This window comes from Tyto alba, unplaced genomic scaffold (assembly GCF_018691265.1).
Source record: "Tyto alba isolate M040663 unplaced genomic scaffold, T.alba_DEE_v4.0 Super-Scaffold_17, whole genome shotgun sequence".
In the NCBI taxonomy this organism is placed as follows: Eukaryota; Metazoa; Chordata; class Aves; order Strigiformes; family Tytonidae; genus Tyto; species Tyto alba.
This window is the reverse complement of record NW_024881279.1, coordinates 3765072-3787644: the sequence shown is the minus strand read 5'-3', so window position 1 is coordinate 3787644 and position 22573 is coordinate 3765072. Positions and strand designations below refer to the sequence as shown.

Here is a 22573-nt window from a genome sequence, read left to right as displayed (position 1 = left end):
CAGGATGCAGAGCCAGCTGCAGCGCGAGCTGGATGCAGCCCCTGCTACGCTGGCACGCTTCTCCCATTTCTCCCCGCCATTTAACTTAAGCATTATAAATGAATCATTGTATTTTCAAGGCAAGGTTAGCCCTCCCCCCCATTAGGGCTTCGCAGGAATTCCTGTTTAAAGGAAAAAATAAAAAAATAAAAAAAAAAAAAGAATAAAATACAGCTCTCCACCCTGTTCCTGACCCTTTTAGGAAGCGGAGGCAGGGAAAGCAGCACCACGAGCTCCCGCTCCCCTTCAGGGTGACATTATGTGGTGTGATCGCGTCCTTACATACAGCACTTTCCACGGTAGCACTTCCTAACAGGCTGTAGAAAAAAATCCTACCGAAAGATCTGTAGGACTCATAAGTAGTATGAAAACACAATCCATCCTAAGGGAAGGAGCGAGGGAGAGCGGGAGGGAGCGGGAGAGGGAGGGCAGAGACTGTCATCATCCCTGAAGTGATGTAAGCTTCTAAATATAGCACCAGCAATACAGGAGGAACAATAAAAAGGCACCATGGATTCGATTTCTCCAGCGCTTTCGCACTACCCCATCTTTTTTTTCAGCTGTTGTGTTAAGCACGGAAAGGTCATCTCCTATTTGCAGCAATTCAGATTTATATGGTTTATAATACTTTCTTAAATATGTTTATAAATTACAGCGCTCTCCTGCAGATCTGCCTGTTGTTGCACACACTCCCTGCAGAGTCGGGCAGCAGCATGATCAGCATCGCAAACAGGGACAACGCCAGCATGGGGGGAAGGGGGCAGCCCCCTCTGCTATGGACTCAAACAAAAAGTTCCATTTCTACGGTTTTGAACAGATATGATTCATATCACACTCCTCCCTTCCTGACATCTCATTTCGGCAAGGGGTGGGGAAGTTTGGGAAGGTACACAACCCAAAAATCCCTGGTGATGAGAAGAAGCGAATACCAAACCCAGAAGGGTCAGTTTGTGGGACTGAATCCACCCAGAGATACTGAAAGGACAAAAGCTTTAATACCTCACAGCAAAATTTCCCAAACACATTTAGGGTTTTGCTCACTAAAACATTACTTTGATCTTATCTCAAAACTGAAATTACAGCTCAAACCCAACACGGCTGTAATTTCCTCAGCTGCCACCTACCTGGGAAACCAGTTGGAGTTTCACATTTGGAAATTGCAAAGCCCACCAATGTACATATAAAGTTGATATGAAAGCCAATACAAAATACCATTTTTTCTTCCCTCATTTATAAAAACTATATCTCAAGTTAAAATGAGGAGATTAGGACCATTTAGAACATAAGGGACCAGCACACCTCGCAAGGAAAAGGCCTCTGATTAACTGACCTTGAGAATAATACATTAACTCTACAGATCCGGTTAAAAATCTTTAAAATGCCACTTCCAATATTTCCTCTGTCATTTTTCTTGAGGATTAACACCAAACTGAAAGCCTGAAAGCACAAAGAGGGAGAGATCTGACTCCTTCCACCAAATTTCAAACTTTTTCTCTAAGTAAGGGTGATTTTGAACAGTCAGCTCATTTATTAGTGATTAGGGCATCCAGCTTGAAGAGCGTAGGCGACAAGTGTCATCCCAGGCATGAAATCTCATGAACACTTTTTTCCCCAGAACAGACCCGTGTCTGGAAGCATCAGGCTGCTTTTTTATGTGCTTACACCAACAGACTGACCCAGGCTCAGGTCTAACACCACGCAGAGGCATCCAGGCTGGATAACAGCAGGAACCCAGCTCGGTAACAGCGAGAACAGGGGAGGAAGGGGTGGGTAAAGCCCTGGCAAAAGTGCTCCCGATGGGTTTACTAGCAGGGTGACCACAGCACAACACCCAGATCCCCACATCTGCCATGTCAGGGAAGCGCAGCACAGACCCCAGAGCAGCCCTGCTGGGCTTCCCTCTTCAGCTGAAGCATTGCAGCGCAGTCATTTCCAAACTTTTGGATTTTCTGGTACAATCCAGCCCTCATTGCCTTTAAAACTGAAAAACCAACTACGCTCTCAGATTTTTCCCCAGCATCATTCAGGGTCCCTTCCACCGCCGAGAGCAAAACAGCAGCCAAAGCCCAGTTTTTCTCACCCAATCTGAGAAACTGATTTTAACAGATAAAGCAACGGATAGGCCAGATGCTCCCAGTTGACACTCCCAGTAGACAAACCACAACTTTTAACCAAACTTTAAAGGAAACAAAATCAAAATCATGAAGACAGTACAAGCATTGTGGCTACATTACCTCAAATGAAAAACTTAATCATGTAAGAGCAAAAAACTTTAATACACAGTGATAGAAAGCAACTCTGACTTGCAAGAACAAAGTATCCACAAGGACTTAAGCTACAATGACAGTTCCATTTAGCCAGAGACTTCATTTAATCAACTATTTCAAGTATTTCATCTGTCAAATATATACTCCATTAAGAAAGTTTCCACATATCAAATGTGAAATTATAAATGCTGTTAAATGTCATTAGATAACAATCATTTCTATGCCAAAACCAAAGACATTCTTCTAGCTATTCTCTCATACAGATAGTGGTTTTCACGCCAAGTTTTTCAAGGAAAACAGGGCATCCAAATGCTTGCATTATGCACTGACATTTTCTGATGGTGATTTTAACAGAAAATTGCTCAGGATATTCTCAGTCCCTAACTCGGTCCAGAAGGCTTCTGTAGAATATGACTGAGTTGATGCGAATTTCCATATTCTAAATTAGAAAACCATTTTAACTGAAATACAAAGTTGAAGACCACCACCACCACAGTCCTTTAAAGAAGTTCTGCAGTGTTATGTGACGCTCAACTCAACAACTCCAACCTACAACTGTTCAGGCTAAAATACAAAACGACCCTTCACACGACTACTTCTCTCTAAGGCACGATAAACCTAAGCCTAAGTGAAAGGTTGAGTTGGCTACAAATGAGACTACAACCAGGCTGCTACACTTCAGTACAGCATATTGAACAGAAACAGCCCAGATGGAAGACAGGAAATAAAAAACAGATCCACGCACGCTACCATCTCCCTGCATGCAGGCGACCAGCTTGCTGGCTACTACCCTGTCGGTTTTCTACAAGAAGCCACTCAATATGTCATTTCAAAAGATGAAAACAATAATGCTAAAAGAAGGATCTGACAAAGAACTGCAACTCATACACAAAAGGTTTTTAAGACCCCAAAAACACTGAAATACCTTTCAGGTGGAGAGCACTGGTTTTTAACACCTGAGTGGCAGTAGGCACAACCCTTACATGTCATTCTCAATTTAGTTTCCATAAGAGGATGCTTATGAAGAATTAATGACTTCAGAACCACCACCCAATCCCTTAGGGTCCATCAAAACAGAAATTAACTCTCTGAACATGCTACATAAAATATTTTCTCAAGCGTTTTCCAAAGAACTGGATTAATTTCTGCCATGGCGCAAATTTGTCTACGTGGTGAAAGGAGTAAGAAGAAACACGTAACTGATTATTGCATGGAGAGCACATTAATAATGAGCCCAATTTTTACTTCTTGTGCATGTTAATTTGCAAAACATCTAGAATTTCTGAAAGGTTGCTCCATGGTAGCTTGTGTCAGAAGAACAACAGGCACAACAGTCCATCCCTCCCACAGCACTGACAGCACCAGCTTAGGTCGAGCAGCTCTCCAGTTCAGCACCAGTTAAGAGCGGGGAGGCTTCCCTGCAAAGGACAGACTGTGCTCAGGATCCGTTTCCGAAAGGTTCCAGGCTTCCAGGTGAAAGTGTTCAGTTGTAAAAGCACTGATGTGTTCGGACTGCAAGTAGGAAATAAGTGCAAAAATATCCAGAAGTTTTTCTTGAATTATCACGCAAACAAGCACGGTTCTGCTGTCCGCTGCTCTGCTGAGCAAGGGGAGGCTAACACAAAAACATGCCGCAGGGACAATATTGGGATCACAGGGTCGATCATCACCCCAGCTTTCACCAACACCTGGGGAGGGAGCAGCTGTACAGTTAAGTGCTCATCTTACTCAAGATGGAAAAGGGGTTTTTAAAAAGTCTGAAGCAAGAGAAGAGGACCAGAAAATTACAGTGTAAGGACTGGTAGGAAAAAAAAAAAAAAAAAAAAAAAAAGAGAAAATTTCTTTAAAGCAGTTGGCAAAGTACGTATGTGCCCATGTGGCAAAAACGAGATGCTTCTTCAGCTGTATAAAAGGTGAAAGACAGGTAAATCAGCCCTATTAGCATTCTCCAAGTGTAGCTCTCCCTAACAGCTACTCGGTATCTCATTCCAGGATCGAAGGGGGCAGCCTGGCAGAGCAGGAGGATGTCTGTCCGTCTGCAGAACGATGCCACATCCCAACACAGTGCCATCGCCCGTCACCGCAGGCTCTCCCACAGGCAATGAAAAGGGCTCTACGCTGCTGCCAGCAGCCGGATTTCAGTAAATACAGGAGGTCGCTTAAAATAAATCCTCCCTAGTTTCAGTCTGATGTAGTTTCATTTGTGCATCACTCTCAAATGGTGTTAAACAGCTGCACATGTCACCTCCAAATTGAGGTGATTTCCACAATTCACAGTTTATATATAATCTGCTTGTCAAGTCTGTAAAATCTTCAGGGAAACTCCTGCATAAAAGTTTTGAGTAACTACAACCACTTTCATTATGGATAAATTGGGGTTTACAAGTTGCATATGTTATTTTTCAAAAATTAAATTTTAATCTGAAAAACACAGATTTTAACCAAAGGACATTATTTTCAGGAAGTATTTTCTTACTTTGTGTGCAGCCTATCCAAGTCATTACTCTTTGCAAACTGCAGACACTCATTAATCGGTTTGGGAAGCACCAGTGGTCTATGGAAATTCCTAGGAAGATTTTGAATGCACGGCACACTTTGAGGACTGGTGTTTTGTTAATGACTATCATAACCATCAACAGACCTTCAAGGAGTCCTTGACAGTAACACTGCTGACGAAACGAGCAGACAAAAATCAATATGTAAAATAAAATATGAGCGCAAGTGCATTTGGCAGTTTTCCCCTTGCTTACAGCAGCAGAGGGACATGCCTGAGGGCAGCCGTCTCGGCAGAGCAGGGCGAGCTCGAGATGCCGAGCACGGGTCCCCACGCTGGACACCAGTGGGTTGTTCCCAGCTCCACCAGTGAAGTCACGTTTAGCCAGGGAAGCAGATGCCTCTGACATCATTTGTTAACAGAGCTGCTTAACCGTTACATCATTCACAGCCTCTTCCCCCCACCCCTGAAGACCCGTCTGACAGTCATTTTCATTTCCAGAAAGCCGGAGGCTCCAGCCACGTGCGCTCCCCTCTCTCCTCTGCCCGTCGGGTGCTGCGGCCGGCTCCCTTGAGGCGCAGGCCACAACAAACCTCAAGTCGTCTGCTCAGGAAGTGAACATGCTGCAGGTGCAGCTTCTTTTTGATCGCAGAAGCAAAAAAAAAAAAAAAACAGTTCAAATGGCAGGAGTTGAGCAAAGCCGCACACAAGTGGCCGCACACACAGGCTCTTACAGAGGTCCTGTCCTGCCCAGGTCACCCGGCTGACGGGGGTTCCTGCACACGTTGCTGCTCCTGAGTACACAGCCCACGAGCGGGGGTCCGACCTACGCCACGCACCATGTAACAGGGAGAGGAGAAGAGAGAAAATCCTCGTGTTGCAAAACCAGCGTCAGGAAGAAGGAACTTGTATTATCTCTTTGCATCACATGACACCTCCAGAAAGCTATCAACGACTTCAATTTCTGTACCCACTAAGTACACAGCAAGACTTGTGTACTCCAGCAAGAACCAAGTTTTCTTCTGATTCGTCAGTTAATAAAGTTAAAATTCTGTCAAGCGTTTTTTAAAAGCATCAAAAAGAGTAAGCACGGACATAAACACATTAAAAAGCAATGAGCTGCAAAGAGAATCATCCTCCAGCTCAAGAACAAGTGATTTTAGCCACTCACAGATCAGCCACAGCCTCATTAAAATTAACCAATACTCCAAACAAACAGATGCCAGCCAATGCTGCATCCAAGTTTAACAAAAGGCAGCTGGAGGCATGCTGTAAGTCAGTCTTAGTTCTTTTAGATCAATAAAGTGTACCATTTCAGCAAATTTACCTGGTAGTTAAAAATAGATTATAAAAGACTCATAGTGTTTTATAGCATTTAAAAGGGAAAGGATTTGTGATGGTAAAGAACCTAATGGGTTTGATCCAGTATGTTGAAATGTGACTTAAATTCCTAAAGTGTGAGATACCCTACGCTAACTCCAGCCTCTGACAGGATTACATTAAGTAATGATCAAAGAACAAGAAACTTGCCACTCAAGCAGTCTTCAGTGACAGACTCCTCTGAAGATAAATGCTTCTACAAGGCTCCAGGAAAATTTTTACATGATGCAAGTATTAAGATACTGTCTGTAAAACTTAATATTATAATAAATCTTTTAAACATCATCATCCTCTTAAAAGAGTTTTAAAAAAAAAAAAATTAAATTTGAATCTCTGAGAAAGGGGATTACTACTAAAAAGTTTGGTACTGATTTCTTTATTCTGTTCTACAATGAACTAACAATTGAAAAAATTCAAAATGTTGTCACAACTCCATAGAAATATGCATTACAACATACATGCACTATTTTTACAAATAAAAACCACTCCTCATTTAAAAAAAAAAAAATCACAAAGAGAACCATCAAAAATGTATGTAGGTAATCAATTAGAAAAATCTTATTTAAATGAAAAAATATTTTATTACACAGGTTTGAGAGTCATGTAGAAATTTCTATCAAATTGCTAAACCCCATTTGGTTTCAATCACTGCAAGAAATATAAGTGCAAGAGTTACTATCTCAGGTTTTACTTTTTAATTGTGAAGATAAATACTTGACCCATTTAGTTTCCTATTACTGAATCCAAGAGCAAAACAGCAATTTAACTTTTATAAAGCGTCAGAACTACGAATTAAACATTTTTTCCTAAAAGCATTAACATAAAAAGAGTCATCTGTTGTTAGTCTGGCTGTAGTTTTGTAAGCACCTGCTCCAGAGTCACAAATGTTTGGGACATAGTTGAACAAAGACGATCACAATGTCTTTTTTTCTTTTGTTATTAAGAAATACAGTTGCACCACTTAGTGGGTTGAGAACTACACTCAGAACTAGAAGTGACTAAGTATTTATCTCCATTTTGACATCACGTTGCTGCATAACCCTAGTTCCTGTCTGGTTTCATATCTACATTACAGACAGTAATATCCACAGAGTGCACATCTCCAAAGAGATATGTAATCATACTAACAAGTAAGATTTGAAGCAAGAGCAGGTATAATTAATACCAATGGCACATTCCTTCTAATCTGTTGAGTCTGAGCAAGAGCTTTCTCCAAATGACTCCAGCCTCACGCTTCCACCCCCGGTCAGGCCATCACTGCAGGGGTGAGGTGTGCATGATGCAGAGAGTTATTAAGTGACAAAAATGAAAAAGGCCACGGAGACCAGAAACACCGAGGGATGAAGAGACCCCACGTCATGCCGGGGGTGCTCAGACCTGCCCCGGGCAGCCAGCCGGCCACGTGCGCTCGGGCCTCTGCCACGGCCTTCACCTCACACCTGACCCACCACAACAGGGCCACCCCCGCCGTCGCTTCCTGGGCAGCAGTGCTATTCTGCATCCTGAAAGAAACACATTTGAGAAGTGTTTCATCAAATACACATTTTCTCCTCAGGATCCTGCCGGCTAGCTACTCTGTAGAAGGGGAAAACCCAGCGCCAGCAGAACCTTGACGTGGCTGCTGCACACCCTACCATGGCCACCGTTCACCTAACAAGAGTGACTAACGTACTTCCTTGCAAACGTATTGTGAGAACAAAGGCACATCACTGTGCACCTTGAAGACATAAACAGGAATATAAACCTGTTCAGTTTGAGTACGAAATAACACTGACAGCATATGCTCACTGTATTTTACTGGAAGGAAAAAAAAAAAAGGCAAGAACAACCAACTTTAAATACTTATTCTGCAGGAGAGCAGTGCTCTTGTGAAACAACAACGCTCTATGAACTACAAAAATGTAGTAAAGGAGTCTAAATGATAACTCCTTCACCAAAGAAACCAACCACATGATCCATTTTTAACATTAGTTCATTCAGGAGGGGGGGAAGATTTTGAAAATATCCACAATCATTTGCACATCAACCATCCTGAAGATACACAGTGAAATTAAGTATTAGGGCTCTTTTACTTAAAGAGGCGTAAGAGAAAGGAAGATCTTCAAAGATGGTAACAATCACTTAAAATATTACTTAAATTAACTAAATACAAATCTTTATTTGATGGCCAGAGGGATTTCTACAGAATGAGTTCCAGCAATAACTAAGTAGGGACCTCCATGTGAGAATTTGACGCAAGCTCATGTCACAACCTAATGGGTAAAGTTTTATAAAAACAATATTAACCTTAATCATAAATACTAATCATAGTATAGTTAATGCACAGAGATTTATGTTTTAAGGAGTTAATGGAGACTGCGTAGATAATTCCCCGTAACAACAACAACAGAAAACTACTATTGAATCGTGCAAGGAAAAATTCTGAGCTGGGATAAAGCAACACCAAATTTCAACACCTATAGGATCTAAGTTTTCTTTAGAAAGCAGAAAACTGCCCATGTTAGATTAGGCATTAACAAATTTAAACAGTGTCACATTGAGCACTCTAACACCGTATCGCTGGAGCCCGAGCAAAGGCCCTGCAGCCCGGCTGGAGAGCCCCGAGCCCTCCCTGAGCACGCCGGGCTCACAAAAGGTCCATCAGGCAACATTCAGCGTCTGTCAAAGAACATTTAGCAACAGGCTGGAGAGCGAAATCCAACACTGCGGTTATTCATTAGCATTATGCCAGAGAGGAAATCTGCCGACGAGTTTGTAAACAGTTTTCCCACTCTGGCAGAAAACGTTACTGCAGGTTCTTGACAAATAAAAGTTTCATTCAAAACCCTCCTCCTTATCCTGCCCACTCTCACATGGGCTGACACGAAGGGTTACATTATATAAAGCCTGTTTTTCAAGACCCCTGGGAACCAATAGCCTTGTATAAGAGGACTCCTACAGGTAAGACTTTAACCTAGGCACAGAACAAACCACACCTCAGGAAAATTCATTATTTTCTCAGACTGTAAATGGAATATGGAAAAATATAGGCACCCAATTTTTATTTACTTGTCAAACAAGCAGCTGGTTATCATGTTTTGATTTCTTAGTCATCTGTTGAGTTAGAAATTACTTTTCGCTTCACCAAGTACTGCAAGTACACTTTCCAATTAAGAGCTTACAGTCTACAAAGCAAGGATTGGTATTTCAGTTCAGACTGCTGAAAACACAACAGCTTGCAGATTTTCTATCAGAGAGGTGGTTGTTTACTCCTTGCCACTTAGCACTCACTCATCCAGGAAAACACCTAGCAGTCTTAACAGGACTCTCTTTATACATTCCTAATTAACTGATATAAAAGCAGATTTAGGAATGTGCTGTTGATTTAGGAAGTTTATAGCACTTTCCATCAAAAGGATCAAAACAGATATATTCATAAATCTGAGGAAGCCATCAGGTTTGCAAGAAGAAACTATACATGCAGAGACACTCACGTGCTCCGTGCTGTTGGTAACAAAGAAATGTATCAACAAGAAGAAAAATCCTAATGAGGACACCATTTTTTGACTAATTACAATCCCACGAGTGTACCATGCTGAGTTCTCAGATCAATAACCGACAACCTCCAAAATGGTTCCGGAAGCCGTACAACTTGGTCTTCCTTAGGCCAAAGATGCCAAGTCCCTCCTCAGGCGCCCCTCCCAACAAGCTGCACAGATAGCACCAGCATCAGCGGCTCCTGGGATTCTCCTCCTCTTAGCACTGAAGCCTGAGAATTATTTTCTCTGTGCTTATTCATGATCACAAACACCAAAGCGATAGATTTTGTCATACACAGATTGGAATTTAATTCCTAATAAAGCCTTATGTGTGACTGCCCAGAGTATGAGGATCCAACATCTCAGTTCGTCTATAACTAATTCAGCGATTTACTAATGATAAAATCCAACGTGTGTGACAGTTCTTGGAATAAGATGGCAGAGGACGTTAAACTTCAAGCAGCATATCCTCTTCCTGTCACAGCAACGAGAGCTCTTCTGCTTACAAGACAAATGTCAAAGTAACCTCTACTCACAGGCATGCTAATGCTGTGGAGAGTCTAAAATCACCACCTGCAATCCAACAGCTACCAGCATGCAGAAAAAAACACAGTAATTTATTTTGAAACAGAGGAAATCTTTTTAAGTTTATATTTAGCTGCACACGTCGGGTATTTTGAGGTGTATCAAGCAAGTGAGGCTTTTGTACCTTTTGGGGAGATGAAAAGGCAGATGGGAAAAAAACGGTAGAAATTGAATCTGTTTTTTTTCTTTTCTGTGCATGAACACTACTCAAGGTTTGTGTACTTCAATGCTAGTACTAGTTTTTAAATTTTGATTTTTCAAATCAAATTAAAAATATCCAGAACAATTATTTTCAATGAAATAATTTGTCTAGATCACACGTATATCCTGCTACCAAGCAGGAAGTTTGTATGTGAAAAATAATGGTAAAGAGAAACCTTCATAAAAGCACTGTGGCCTTAGAACCACAGCTGTATGTGTCTTCACACAGCACAATTATACAGTCTGTGATGTTATTTAAGACTAGCAAATGAGTTGCCGTTACTCTTTTTGATGCTTGAATTACCACTTTGCTATTTTTAATCCAGTTAACGTGACCAAGTACGATAGTGTTAATACAGGACTGAACTGCATTTGTGATTAACTCAATTCCAAACCATAGTTCAAATTTATTAAGGAAAAGAAAAAAGAGAAAACCACCAATTTCTACATCTTATCAAAAGAACTCCAGGAAAAAAAAAAAAGCCAAGAATGACTATTTCTCTGTCCAGTCAACGTGTTAAGATTTGTTTATAGTGCTCAGCTGAAAACCCATAAACCAAAAACCCTCTTTTCTAACTAGTGCCTGAATCTTCAATTCCACCTATGATATTCAAATCCAAAGCACTCTCTTGCTCCCCAAGAAGTAAAAAAGTGTTCTCAAAAGCGACAAGCATGGACTTTTTCATTTCACCAGCTTTTTTTTCAATAAAACAAAATGCAGCCAGCCACGCAGACAGCATGATGCCAAGGAGATCGGCCAAGGGAGAGCAGACTCACCGACAGGTAACTGCTGGAATCCACGTTGTCGGTGATGGTCTGACGCTCGCCCCTCTGGTTGATCTTCCTAAATCTCCGACGGGACTGCCTGAGCGGGACTTCTCTTTGCAAGATGCTTTCCTCATTGTCTTTGGAGTTCTCCACCTGAAACACATGTTCAGGCTCCTGGTTAAACATCCAGTTCTTCCATATCACCGAAAGCCGATGGAGCCGTATGAAGCTCATGAGGAAGGAACAAACATAAGTTCAGAGCAGTTAAACTTTTCTCAAGAAAATGACTGTGAATGTTTCAGAGAACCACCGCTCTGTGTCTCAGAACTACGTTATTACAATGAGCCGGAGGCCACAGTTTCCTTCCAGGAAACAGGGTTTGGGTTGTGTTGGTTTTTTTTTTTTTTTTGTTGTTTTTTTTTTTTTTTTTATTATTAAAAAAAAAAAAAAAAGGCACATGTATCCTCTGAACTATGTCACCAGCAGAAACCCTTTTGCACCCACACATATCATACAATTCAAGTTACAGACACTGCTCGTTTCAAGTGTATCTTCAACACAGAAGTTACCATTTCTTTAAGTATTTACAATCTGGTAAAGGCACTGAATTATATCCTATTTTTAAAAGCGTAACTAATTTCTAGTATCGGTCACAGCTAAACAACTTTAAATATTCCAGCTTATTAGAAATAGCTACTTCATCTATATGTCATACTGTCTTCTAATCACTTCTAGTAGATTATGAAGAAATAACTGCAACTTGATTCATAACTTGATGTTAAATATTATTTGTGACTAAACATTAATAATTAGATAAATTAATCTTGTTAGCAAAAGCCACCATGAAACCTTTTTATGTCACTAGTTACAATCCCTTTTTTCTATTAAAAGCAGTCTCATCCTTTCCCATTTCCTTCTGATGTTTTGGAAAAATATCTCCTAGCAGGAAGCAGAACAGACACGCATGCATATATTCTGCAGCCAGGCAAGAAACTCCTCTATGATACGTTTACTATATCAGAGTTTCTACTGTCCTCGGTGATTTATTACCACCCCCCCATTTTACTTGAAAATGCTAAGCATAAGACTTTAGTACTGCAACAGGAGAAGAACCTCTGTGTGGGATTATGCAGCCCTCACTTAAAAATTATCTCAAAAATTAAAATTCAAAAGCTATAAATGAATAAAAACCAGAAAGACTTGACAGGAACAAAAAAGTAACCAAAGTACCTAAACCATCACAAAAGCAAGATCACATCTACTTTCCGCATAGTTTTTTTCCAAAGAGGTAAGTCTATTTGAGGTCAGGGGAAGGTGCAAGCAGCTGGGCTTGCCTTGTGGGTTATTTTTAATTCCATAGAGAAAAATATACATTGACAACATAGGTTAAAGACACAATAGTTAAAAAGAGTGAACCTCGCACCTCAGTGATGTCAAAAAAGAAAGCAGAAAAGTACAGTTCCCCTAGCAAGAGACAACCACACTTTTCACTAGAATTTTACTGCCTGTTTGCAAATGCATAGGACAATGAATAAAGATATCTAGTAGCAGCGTTGCTGTAAGTACAATGGTAAAAGGATGTAAATTAAAAAATGCATGCAGACATGCAAAAAAGAGCCCCTTTTAAACAGACTGTTTAGTATAATCAAAAAAAGTGGCAAGACACTAGCTATAGAAGCCCTGCTTCACCTTGCATAAAATAGGGATTTCTAGTTAGCAACAATGTTGCTCCCAAATTATACTAAAAGCTTTCAGAAGTAAGAAAGTTTGGTTTTGTACAGTTAATCTTCTATCAAATAACCAAATTACATGGAATTCATTTTTAATTTTCACACATGTGCAACAGTACCTGAGCTGCTTCAATAAACGCATTATTTCTTTTTTTCTCTGCATTCAGTCTTACAGGATCACACAAACTAAAACAAGTGCTGAGTTCCTCCAGTATAACAGACTGACCTGGATGCTGAGGGCTGGCTGAAGTGCCCAGGCAATGACTCTTCCGATACTGAGGACCTTTATTATTAAGACATCCCAAAATGAATAGGAATTTTTATGACTAAAAGTAAGACAAACACTCGGTGAAAGATTAAGTTATTTTTCTTCCACAATTCTAACTGAAAACTAAAACATGAGCGTAAATGTATTATTTGTTAGCACAAAGCAAAACAATCAACTGCTAGTGGAAACTCTGAAACTGAGACCACCTGCTTCCTTCGGTTAATGCCACTGCTGCTGACAAAAATAAAACACAAATCAGAAAATGAGGAACGACCTCCACACCACAAAGCTTCCAGTTTAGTACCACCAGCACCATCAGCATCCCGAGTCCAGCTGACCATCAGATCATTTACATTTATGATTAACACTAACGTATACAAATGGGTTTTGATATGCTGCACATGCACAGGACAGGCAAGACAGGGCTCCCTCACACTGCTCATCACTCCGCCACGCTTCTGCCTGGGGAAAACCAAACATTTCTGTTGGCAGAGAGCATATTCAACCTCCTCACACACCCCAAAGCAGGATGAACCCTCCTACGGCAGAATTTAGCATCTCTGGGGATGCTGAGAGCCAGGCCCTGGCATGGGAGCCGAGGGAGGACCAGACTAGCAGGTCAGACAGAGGCCACTGCCCCACAGACTTGTGTGTATTATTTCATTTTCAATACATAACAAGAAGTCTGGAATAACACATTAACTGTCTAGCTTCTAGTCAAGGCTGCTGTTTTATTAACCTTGAATACTGGCAGCAGCAGAATGCTTCTCCACACAGCCAGCTTCACCCACAGCGCTTGCTGCCATGTGAAAATCGAGGAGGATCGTAGCACTGTCCTCAATCTCACTCTGCAGTCTGTGCCAGCAATGAAATATTTCCCACCTCCAAATATCCTGCTGCTCTTCTGAAATCATACGCTTAGATCTGAAGAAGAAAATGAAAGCACTGAGGAACAACAGAAAGGACACTTCAGTACACCAAGATATGCTGCAATTCTGGACCATTTTCTTAAGTGATAAATGGACCTATTATTAATTCAATAGATTGCTCAGCCTCCAAAAATATGAGCTACAATGCCCATTCACGCACTATCTGTTATCCTCATTAACTTAAGTTGACCACATTTTATGGCCTTTAAAATGGGTCAGTTCCCAGAGGATTCCTACTACAAAACTGATTTACGTTCTAAAAAGAAAGGATGGGGGGAATATCAGCCAGCAGCAGAGATCGGTGGTGTTCTCTAACTACATGAAACTAGCTAATTCTTTTGCTTGAAAATAAATACTCATTATGTATTACACCTCATTAGTATGTTGCAAACTAAAAAATAAAAAAAAAAAGCTAAACCAAAATAATTAAGATAAATTAATATGAATTAATCAGGGAAACTAAACAAGTACACCTTGTGTCCATGCAGATCATTAGCAAGGTGCCACTAATGATTTTTTCTCACCCCATTTGAAGTCCTTCCTAGAAAACTGACAGTTAGTATACCTTTAGCTACATTTACCTTTAAAACATGAAAAAAAAAAAAAATGAAGAAACAACTTAGAACTTTGAATTTTCTGATTTTCCTAGAGAAAAATATACTGAAGTTCCAGAAAACGATTTAAGATACTTTCAGGTGTCTCTTTACTCTCAGTGGCATTTAACTACAATTACAGAAAATCCAAGACATTTAAAATACACAGAGCAGTTGTCCAGGCTGTGCTTTTGTCTCCAGGAGCACCCAACAGTGTTCGATGCTGCTGACATGGCCAACACAGCCTTCTCTGAAGATTATGACAGTGTGTTCTGCTGAAAAACTCATCACAGTTGTAGCTACTCAAGTTACACACACACACACACACCACGCTCTAGTTTCTTCATAAAATATTTTAAGAAGCTCAGTTTCTCTCTGGTAGCACACACTGCACAGAAGCTATTCTTATTTGCCTTTTCCTGGATTTTTTTTTTTTTTTTTTTCTCAACAACGGTGATAAGACCAAAGAAGGATGTAGATATCTCCTAATAATTTCATGTTAGCACATATTTTGCCCATGGAAGGTATTTCATATCAACCTGCAAATGCACTCGCAGCGCGTCACCGTCAGCCCTGGAAGGAAAGCCGCACGCTGCCCACGCGTGCTTCAGGCTGTGCCCACCCCAGTCTCTAACAGCTACTGGGAACATCCGCAGTATAGTGAAATTGGTCCAAACAGACCAAACTCTTCTCCTTATTACATCAACGCAAAAGATTACAGAGATTGAGCAGGTCTAGATGTGATCGGGTGTTTGTCACTCCACGCTAGAGGCACCGGGAGCGCGGAGGTGCAAGGCTCAGCTCCCCCCCGGCAGCGGCGCGCTCAGCACGCCAGACCCTCGACGGCAGCACCTAACAGGCAAAAAATGAAAAACAGCAGTGGCAAACCAAAGCGCCTGGGGCATTCACGGGACACGGCTGCATCTGTGCCACCCAAGCAGTCCTGCGGCAGCCCTCAAGGCATCAACCTCCACCCAATAAACTTCACCTTTGAGAAGAGACTGGGTAATTGGGAATACACGAATGAACCATTTCACTCCAGAGGGCTGAGACACGCTTCTTGCACTCTTACCTGCGCTTCCTTCACGACATGGCAGACTAGCTTAAAAAAATCTGCTATAGCAAAGAGCATATTACTGATGCTATCAAAGCCCACGAGCAGAATCAGACTGACACTGCACAGAAAGAACGGCAAGTGTACAGGGTACAGGACATCGCGGACAGCACGGCCGTTAGTGTACCGTGAGAAACAAATTTCTCATAGAAGCTGAATATTCATACACAATGAGTAAGAGACGTCATCGAGTATTAGTTTTAATGTTACCAGATCTAGATATAAGGAAGAAAAAAATCAATAGCCATTTGGAGACCTAAGCCTGCTTAACAAGACACGCGGCTTCTCAGAACAACAAACATTTTTGTTCCAGCTCCATTAGCAACATCTCATAAGATCAAAGTTGAAAGAGATTTTCCTGTGCCCCCAGCCATGCTACTAAGATACAACATTGGTCTGCACTACAGAAAAGCAATCCTAATATTCCAGCTGCTGACAATATGTGTACATCAACCTGGGAAGGACCGAGTTACAATCTTTAAGCACATACGACCTTGGTAGTATCAGTAAGTGTTCTGAAGAAGCAGGAAGAAAACCTGGTCGTGGAAAAGGTCAATGACACAACTAAGCTGAAACCTTATCCTTCAAGCTTGGCTAAGCACTCTTCTGTTCCTTCCCCTCTTACTGAAAAGCCTTCACACTATGTGGAGCTGCAAAGGGTAGGAGTAAGAGGGCCTTTGCTACCACAGACCCAGCACAGCTGGCATGGCCGGTAAAAAGCAGTGAAATCGGGATGGGGGTGTAAATATTCGAGATAGCAGTCTATCCTTGCCTGACTCAGGAATGCTCAACTCAGCCGTAACTGGTAGGCTTTTGAAACTCAAGTAAGCATAATTTTAGAAAGAATGACCTAATCATCATCATCATTTACCCATCTAGATTAAATTTACATAGCTATTGCTGTTACGATAGCAGCCATAGGTATAATTGAAATCAAGGCAATTTTGCTGCAATTTTATAGAATACTTTACAATAAGCTTTCTGCTATAAAACAGAAAGAATTTGCTGAAACCAGCAATAGATTTAAATACATTTGAAAAAAATCTGTCTTACCACAATCATTTCTGAAGGCTCCAATATGATACACTCGCATCCTCGTTTTCCTCCAGACTGCTTGCCAAAACTAGAGTGAGATGGAAAAAAAGCAAACGAAAAAGAATGAGATGAACAGCCTATTTTACCTTTTCAGCAATAATTGGAAATGGTGCATGTTACAAAATCCTTAAAAACAAAAAATGACAAAGAAAAATGGATGAAAACTATTATGTGAAAAATTCTAACCACATAGTACCACTGTCATAATTTTTTTTTAATTTACTCGGCACTTCATCACAGCCTGATATGTAAAGCCTAAATATAAAGAATGTTCTTTTAGAAAATCATTATTACGTGCAGATACTCAAAGCCACTCACAAGGCATTTCAACGTTGACAAGAAACCATTAGTAAGTTTTAATTAAGCATTAAACAGGCTTTGTAAAAACAAATATACATAAATGCAAAAAACTCCAAGGTACTTCTTTGCATGCAGCATTATTAATGAGAGTTCCCTCAACTCTATGTCACCCCATCATCCTCCCAGTGAACACAAGGACAGAGAACTTCTTTGCTAAAACTGAGCCTTCCCTTGTGACCTCTGTCTTTATGTTGCCTCTTGTACCATCCCGAGGAACACAGTAGAATTGTGACCAGTTATATTTAAGAAATATGAAAACACACAAATGCAACAAAACATGATGGGCTGTGTAATAAAGCAGCTAAGGACAGAGGCTTAAAGTACCGATGGGATTCAGCTGACTGACCTTCGGGAGCCCTAAGAAAAGAGGGGACTTTAGGGGAATCAACCCTGGAGTAGGTACCATGCAAGTAGATCTGGGCACGCTGGACCTACCAGCAAAAAAGATCTGAGGTAGACACTGCTGGGGGATGGGGTGGGCGTTACAGACCAATAAACACTTAAATCACTTTATTTGTGACTCTAGTGGCACATGGAATTGAAAATATCTGGCCGCGTGTATTAAATTTGTCTTCAGAACTGTTAGCTTGCGTTAGGCACGCTCGACCTACCCCAGCCAAACAAGCTCAAGTGAAAGCTGTCCCATACAGACCTCAAATAAAAAAAAAAAAAAAAAAAAAACAAAAAAAAAAAAAACAGTTGGTTAACAGCTTCGTGGCTGGATTAGCAGCTCAGAAGTCCTAGCTGCTGGGTTACAAACTCAGACTGCCAACAGCAATCACGTTTTAACACATATCAGCAGGTGAAGTAACTGCAGAATCAGTTAACTCAAAGCAGAGATTAACGTGTGAACGAGAAGGAGGTTAAGGCAAGTGTGGAGACAAACCCTAAAAAAGTGGGTCAGCTCCATCTGTTTTCACTAAGGTTACGTTTGGAAAGTACATCCGAAACTTCAGTCACACAAAATATTTGAGTAACATACACAGTCATCTCGGCAGCAAATATCCACTAAAACACAACCACTTTGTAGAAAACATTTAGAAGACGCGTGCTTATAAACTATAAGTTAGGGAAGCATACAAAATCTTTTGTAGGATATGTGCATTTTCAGGAAATAAGCAAATGCGAAGTTATTCAAGTGAAACCTCAGATTATTCCAAAAAAAATTATCAGTGTAGTCTGCTTTGGATAAAGTGTTACACAATTAACAGGAGCATGGCCATTTAAACTGTCGAGTTTTGATTTTTGCTAACGGACTACTGAAAAAGAAAAAAAAAAGTCTTTAAATTACATGATTGCCATGGAGTCATAAACAACTACTGAAATTTTCTCACCCCATGCTATAGCAGGCCAGAGAAGCACAAGTTTCACACAGAAAACTGGCATTTTCACACATCTATAGTAAGCAACTCATAGCTAAAATTTTCATGCCTCATTTCATGCTTTTTCCACACAGCATGTGATCCAAGCATGACAGTCTTGTGTACTTGCAATACATCAAAAAGAATGGTCAAACTACTCCCACTGTTAGAACAAAGTTAATTTAGTTCAGAAAATGGAGACATGCTATTTTATACGTAAGCTCAATGTAAATTCTGACTTTGAGGCAAACTGAAATTCCATGTCACAATTTCTGCAGAAACCAAAAACCTAAGTGAAACCAATGCTAAAGTACCATTTGCAAATAAAAAAAAAATTCTATTCCATAGAATAGAAAACTAATGACAACAGATTTGTTTTTTTTTTTCCCTAACAAAATTCTAAAGGAATTTTTTACAACTGGAAATTTCAGGTTTTTCAGCTTTTTAATACAGAAACAATCATCATCGGTGTTATCACAAAATAAATTACTACTATTGCTGCATACCCAGTAGTTAGGAAAAAGCTACAATTTTCTACTGAACGTTGCTCAAGCACAGTATTTTTATTGTATAACAACAATTTACCAAACTACTGGAGGTTGAGGGAGGGTTGTTTTCTTTTTGTTTTGTTTTACATAAACACCTCTGAAATTTTGCTACTGTCAAGCTTCCCCTCTGCTTATGTTGCAACATTTGCTAATTAAGCAATGGCAGTAGCCAGCAGCAGGAGCAGAACACCGCTTGTAACAAAGGTCACGCTCCTGGCACTATCATTTCTGGTCCATCAAACACTTTACAACAACTGAACACTCCGAAAAGGATTAGGTTCCAAAGACAAAACCCACCCTTCTAATCCTAACGAATAAACTACTCATATTTACAAGCCAATAGGTCAAGTTTAATTATTTCCTGGTGCACATCATGGGATGCTTTATCAGTTATACCACAACAGAGCTCCTTCAAGAAGAGGCGGCGTCACATGGTTTCCCCCAGCCATAACCACCACATTTTAAAAATACCAGTGTTTAACATTCTTCTTAATTAACATACCTTACATGTTTTAGAAACATGGGTTCTAACCTTCTTAATGACTTATTCCACATTTTTCTGTCTAATAACGATGTGTAGCTTCTCTGTCAGTTAAGAGGTTTGCTGGCATCAGTATATTGCACTAATCTGCCAATTTTAATCCAGGCTTCAGAATGATGTTCATTCCTAACCATCTTGTAAAATTACACAATGAAATGTTTAGAATAAACAGAAACTCAGCCCTGAAACCACTGGCCAGGGAAGACTCTTTCTTCAGTAGCAACATCCACTACAAGCAACAAGAAAATATTCTTGGCAAATATATAAGCAAAGATGCACACGTGTTTGCCTAACTGATATAAGGTGGCAATGTATAATATTTGTCACATTTTATTTATTTTTTTAAACTAAAGACCATTAATGAACATTGAAGTTCAACTATTTACTTCATTGGTTTATTGTCACAGAATTAGAGTCTTAATTAGTTCAGGTAAATAGATTAGAAAGAATTAAAAATAGCCAGAACCAGAGTGTGAGGACACCCACAAGGAAGAAGGAGAAGGAGGAGGAGCGAGAAGCAGCCTAACAATCCCAGTCACCTAAATCTGCTTTGAAGTGATGGTTAAAGTCTTTGTAGGAATTTTAGGTAAGCAGCACTTTTTTTTTTTTTTAAAGACATTATTTCAAGCATTAAGTTAATTAATAACAAGCACTATGACAGTAAAACAACAGAATAATTAGGTTTTGGAGACATCTAGTCATGTCTAGTATTAAACCTGCCATCTTCTAGTTAATATTTACATTAAAAAAATTAACACACAGTACTTGCAAAGGAATGAAAACACTTCAGAGATTAATTGATTTTGGTATCAAAACATAAGAGGATGTTTGGAAACGGAAAAGGTTAAGTCGAACAAAGCTTTGGAAATGGAAGAGACAAAATCCTGTTTGGAAAGACAAGAGCAAGCTTTCATGCAGAGCATCCTTCCAAAGGAGAAGAAACATTTCTGTGACAACAAATTACTTTGAGAAGTCTTTAGTCGGCCATTAAATCCCCACCCAAACCTACAGCATGCTGCTCCTCAAAGGGGAAAGCCTGGAAAACTGTACACCTCTGTCCTGTACACCTTCCAGGCGGGGTACAGAAGGAAAGTGGGAAAAACCTCATTAAGGGACAGCACGTTACCTGCACTTCGCTGGTTTCAAGCAGAGAGCGGGACAGGATCCAGTTAAGAATTTAAACTAATACAAATACTGAAATATAAGAAAACATGAAACTCATGTAAATTAAGCTCTACTCAGACTACAGTAAAAACTACGTCAAAGGACATACTACCAAAGGTATAACCGGTAAAGTTTTAAACGATTCAACAATCAAAATTTTTCTTGATCTGCATATTTAATCACACATATTTTAATAGGATCTTAAATTTAACATCATTTTCTACAGCTTCCCACTGCTGAAGCCCAGAAAAGTCATTACTATAAACTACATTATGCTTTTTTTATTTATAATTTTATTGTATGCTCCTGTCACTTAATATTCGTCTATTACATCTGCATCATTAATTTTCAGACACTCACTCACTGGCTTGCAACACTGTCATGGGGAAAAAATGCCTTCCACATACCAGAGGCAGCTTTGTTTATCCTTGATTTATGGATGCCTCATTTGCAAGAAACCTTGTTTTTCTCCTGATTCACTGCCATTCTAATTAAAAATGCTTAAGCAATTGCATCATGTGAGAAAGGAATGCAAGTTAAACTGGCACGATATCATATACCAACCACTAATGGGTACTCAGGCCACGGGATCAGACTAGAGTGACCGAAACACAAAAGCCCAGGACTGCTAATAACACGGTTCTCAGTATCAGCCATTTCACTCGGTTCATCTGTCCCTTCCCCACTGCGTGATTTGCTAATACAGAAAAAAATCTCCATGACTGCAGAGCCAAACTCCAAAATCTTCAAACATGCAAGCACCTGAGTATACGCTTGACACAGGGGATGATCAAAATTGTTCACTGGAGAGAGCCTTTCATATTTGAGAATACTCTAGTTTTCAGACTCATGCCCATTCCCCAAAATACTGGAAGGTGTTTCTTTAAGGCACTGGAGCGGTTACAACAAACCTTACTTTTACAAAGCAAACTACTTAGAAAAGCCTCCAACATAACATATTTTGAACATAATAAAGTAGTTCTTTACATAGAGTGTACACACTTACGGCTTTCCAAACAAACAGAAATGTTTAAAAATGCTTCAGATCCAGCTGTTAAGAAACCTGAATATTTGGGGCTGAAATACATCTGGAATTTCAAGACTGACAAATTAACGAATAGCAGTCACATTTAACTTAAGAATTTCTTGATGTGAATATGCTGAAGCTATTCATTACTGATGGTTTCTCATTATGCAATACTCAAAATACAGTACATACTTTAAAGATAAAAACACAGCCTGTCCTGAAGAGCTTTCAGCCTACAAACAGATGGAGACTGAATGCCACCTTATTTGTTTGAACACTAATTAGCAGACTTCTTCAAATTTACAATGTTCTACTACATCCTGAAACAATATTTTCGGCTATTTCACACATCAAAGGTTTCAATGATGAGATGTCAGGCACTTTAAAGATTTGATCTGTATTTTCCAGGAACTACAAAATCATAAAATTATCCTTGCTGTGTAAGTTGGTATCAATAATGCAGAGAGTTATCTGTGACTGTCGATAAAGCTATCTGCAGTGATACTTGGTACTGTATTACATGTAGGACTGGGCTAGGACACCGATATCCCAGTTTATCAGTATACCAAACAAAGGGTTTGCAATCTTTTG

The 22573-nt window shown here is 40.0% G+C and overlaps 1 protein-coding gene across 7 annotated transcripts in view; it reads right to left on the bottom strand.

The window, feature by feature from the left end:
• Positions 1 to 22573, bottom strand: part of RAPGEF6 (Rap guanine nucleotide exchange factor 6) — a 132485-nt gene that overhangs the window by 72025 nt on the left and 37887 nt on the right. For all 7 annotated transcript variants that reach the window (XM_033006025.2, XM_042790068.1, XM_042790070.1 and 4 more), the window contains exons 5-6: positions 16940 to 17009; positions 11262 to 11405 (exon numbers count right to left, since the gene is read on the bottom strand). In XM_033006025.2, the coding sequence (XP_032861916.1) occupies positions 11262 to 11405; positions 16940 to 17009 (214 nt within the window). The remainder of the gene's footprint in view (positions 1 to 11261; positions 11406 to 16939; positions 17010 to 22573) is intronic.